At 36.4% G+C, this 3,918-nt stretch overlaps 1 protein-coding gene and 1 long non-coding RNA gene across 2 annotated transcripts in view; one reads left to right on the forward strand and one right to left on the reverse strand.

Moving 5' to 3' along the window:
• LOC118740620 overlaps nucleotides 1–3,918 on the forward strand; it is a 74,503-nt gene that overhangs the window by 65,052 nt on the left and 5,533 nt on the right. The window lies entirely within an intron of this gene.
• Nucleotides 57–861, reverse strand: LOC118740608. The gene has a single exon (XM_036472209.1). The coding sequence runs from the start codon at nucleotides 793–795 to the stop codon at nucleotides 127–129; it is 669 nt and encodes a 222-aa protein (XP_036328102.1). The 5' UTR covers nucleotides 796–861; the 3' UTR covers nucleotides 57–126.

Consider the following 3,918-nt stretch of genomic DNA (forward strand, 5'->3'; position numbering starts at 1 on the left):
ACCTGTTAAAACTTTACTTCAAATCGGCTATAATAAGCAAATACTTTAAGAACCACAAACAATTTTATTCCTACGAATTTTATATACATACATATGTACATATATCTACGTATTTTTTGTTAATATTTAACATTCTTCTACCTCCAACTGAACATGAAATGGCTGCGCAATGTCACATAAAGAATCAGCATCAGAGTCGGTGTCCGTTGAGCAATCTGATGTATTTAAATGGTCGGAATGCGGTTCAACGTTTGGAGCTTTCAAAAGTTCAATAACTTCTTTAGGTAATTTTTTCTTTTGATTTTGTTGTTGTCTCTTATTTAAAGATATGCTTGAAAGGAATGGATCAGAGGAATCCATTGCTCTTTGGAAGACGTCGGCCATATTATTAGTTCTACTATTTTGTCTAGCATGAGATCGCCTGTCGCTCTTATAATATTTATTGCGGGATTCTGAAACACTTTCACCAAGACAGCCTAGGGGCACTACAGAGGCTGCGATTATTTGTGCACCGTGTATTAAAATTTTATGTAGAGTCGGTGACATCGGATACCACGGGTACTTTTCCATATACAACGAATATGTCTTTTCCGAGTACTGCTTAAACTTTAGGGCGCTAATCTCGTATTCAGAAGAAATGGCGATCAAAATTATGTGAAAACTGTGCAGTAAGTCGGTGTCAAACCCTAATATTGAAGAAAATAGCGTAACATCTGAGAAAGCTCTTCTGGCAGTATTGCCATCATTCATGTTTCCGCTACCGCTCTGCTTTGGTCTATTCACATGAAGTCCCATTTCCGTCCATAACCGTTCTTGAATAAGTTTTTTACGGGCCTCAATAATTTTCTTATCATTTTCATCTCTTATTTGCCATTTTTTTACTTCAATCCTATATGACACATTAAGAACAAACTCTCAAGGTTCTTATCCAAGCATGAAGGGGACTAATGCCATACTTCAGTTTATCAGGCCTTGCCTTAAAATGTGCAGAGTTTACATCTTTTGTTTGCATGAAAGCTTTAGGTCCTGCTCCACAGATGGGACATAATTGACAAGATTTAATACCTGACAAGATATTTAACACTTTTCCGTCTATTAGAGTCATATGGAGATCAAAGAACACCGTGATATTTCGGTTGCCGAAGTCTGTATAAATAAATGGCTTTAAATTTCCTATTTGTAGATCCAAGTCTTCTTTTTCCATTAAAATGTGCTCCCTTGTTTCCTTTATAAATTGTATTTTTAGTGGTCTGCAAAACCGCACAGACTGTGGAGTGGAATTATTCCAAATCACGCTTCCTGAAATTTCACTCAGTTTTAAAGGTATAATAGCTCACAATAAGCCTAAGTTCAGCGATTTCAGGAAAACTAATGAAGACTTGTTCTTGTACTAAAATTAGGCTTTTGGCGATGTGGTCCAATAAATTCTGCAATGAAACTTGAGCGACAGTTTCATCGATGCTTATTCCAAGGGGTCTGCATAACTTGGGTATATATTGCAGTGTTGTTGTTTATTTAAAGCTCTCATGTTGTTATATTGTGTTTTAGTATATGAATTATCGAGCAAGAATGCAAGGGCTTCATCTGGAGTTATTGGTATTGGATCCTTTGAACAAAGCTTTTGTTTTACACACATTCTTTTAAAACAAAGGCTACGTCTCTATTAGATTTTTTTGCTGATAACGTAGCGGCATGTACAAGTAGCGAAGTATCGTGCTCATACGAAAGATCGCTAGCCAATTTCCGTTTCAATCGGGGTCCAGCGTCATTATAAGTTAAATGGGGTCGTCCTACATTATTGGGCTTTTTTGTGTTATTATTGTCAACAATTATGACTATATTTCCAGATAATTGTCGGTTGTATTTCCGTAAATTTAGTGTAGTAAAAGCGACAAAGTTTGCTACTTTTTTGCGTATTTCTCTTTCTTTATCAATACTTAAAAGAGATTTCCCAATTCTAGTAAAGATATACTCTGTTATCGCGTCTTTTTTCTTATAATTTCTACACCAAATAGTTAGAAGCTCTGCATGTGGAAATTCGAACTTTACTAAAAATGTAAAATTTTGTTAAAATAGGCAAAAATGAGCAAAAACTGTTACTAGGCCAATAAAATCTAATTATTAGTAAGCATTTTTGTATTATTAGCTCGTCTAATAACTTGTCAGCTTGCTAGTTCTACTCCACGGAACACAAACATATTGTTAAGTATTATTTTTTAAATATGCACTACAAATATATTAAATAAAAGCAACATTTAACACACACAAGATATAACCATTAACTCACTGTATTGAACATACTTTGACCTTTATTATCCATATCTGATTTTCTTTCTTTTATAATAACACAACCGTTCACAAGACTTTAAAGTTTACTAATAATTTTGCTCCAAATCTGGCAAAATAATAGCTGATCAGACACATGACTTTGAAGGCAAACTAAGAGCACAAGGTTGAAACTTCAAATCTGTTATTGGGACATTTTCTTAGTTGATATATGTACTTTTAGAAAAATAACTGATATCAAGAATATATTGCTATAAAAATCTTGAATTTATGCCAAAAGAAATCCAATTCCGGCCAGTGTGCCTTGTAGCAAATCTTAAATTATTGAAATTTTTGGTGATGCCCCATGATGTTGATAATTTAAGAACCATCCTAATATCTAGCCCTGACCGCGATGATAAAGTAACCGAATTTACATTTTGATGCAAAAAAGTTGTTAGAGCATCTAGGAGCTTTAAATCGCCCTTGATCTATTAAAATGAAACGCAAATTCTAAAATTTAAGCCCATTTTTTTTTTTTTATATGTAGGTTAGTGAATAATAGAGAGGACTTGGTTGGTCGACGTACATAATGTTAGGTCGACAAAGGTGACAACGACAGCATTGACTTGGACAAAAACGAGATGTACAACAACAAGGCTAATAGCCAATTGTACGCGATGGCGGCGACTACGAAAACGACCACGAGGAGCACGATAGCGACGACCACGACAACGACGACGACAACGACGACGACGACGATAAATGACTTAACGCGCGATTGTTCCCGTTTCACTTTGTCGGCGGCGATAGTAGTGAAGGTGACGCGAACGTAACTCCTGTCACGGTTGACTTTGGCGTTAATGACGTCTATGCTAACTGTGACCGCGACGATGACAGTTACAATGGTTGTGTTTGTTGTAACTACTTTTACTGGCAAGGTGGTGGTGCAAGTAGTATAAATTTGGATTTTTTTATTACTTTTGTTACTTTGCTTAGTGTCGTTGTTGTTGTTGGATATGGTTACAATTTCTTGTTGGTTAAGGATAACAAAGCTGGGGTTGTCGTTGTCCACATCAAAGACAACATCGACATTATCTATACGACGATGGTGGTGATGCATATTGTACACCAACAAAAAAGGCTCACGACGACACTCATGTGGGACGGATGGAACGCAAACGGCGCTATAATGTTGTTCTGTTGTTGTTTCTAATTTTCTTGTTGCTGACGTGCCGACACAATTGCTTCACACGAAATTTTGCATAACAAAAGTGTACGACGAGCGAACGTACATATGTACATATGTAGATACCCGACAAGCAAATCGTCCGACCAATGTCAAACCACAGCAATAAAAAAATAGGAAACAAATTGGGATTGTAGTGCAAATTTTAGATTTTGATTAGGTGACGAGGAAAGGTTGTTTTTTTACACGTTTTAGTTGAGTTACACAAACGTTTTTGTTGTTGTTGTTGTTGACATCTAGCTTATTGCAAGTAAAAGCTGTGAGTTCATTTGTTACCGCCTGCACTTTTGGGTCGGCTTGTGAAAGTGACCGCGTTGTTTGTTACACAGCCACTCTCTTTTCACTCGCACTCTGTCTCTCTCTCTCTCTCTCTCTCTCTCTCTTCACAGTAGTTCTTCACACTT

Source organism: Rhagoletis pomonella, unplaced genomic scaffold (genome assembly GCF_013731165.1).
Source record: "Rhagoletis pomonella isolate Grant_MI unplaced genomic scaffold, Rhpom_1.0 Rhpom_scaffold_00006, whole genome shotgun sequence".
Lineage (NCBI taxonomy): Eukaryota > Metazoa > Arthropoda > Insecta > Diptera > Tephritidae > Rhagoletis > Rhagoletis pomonella.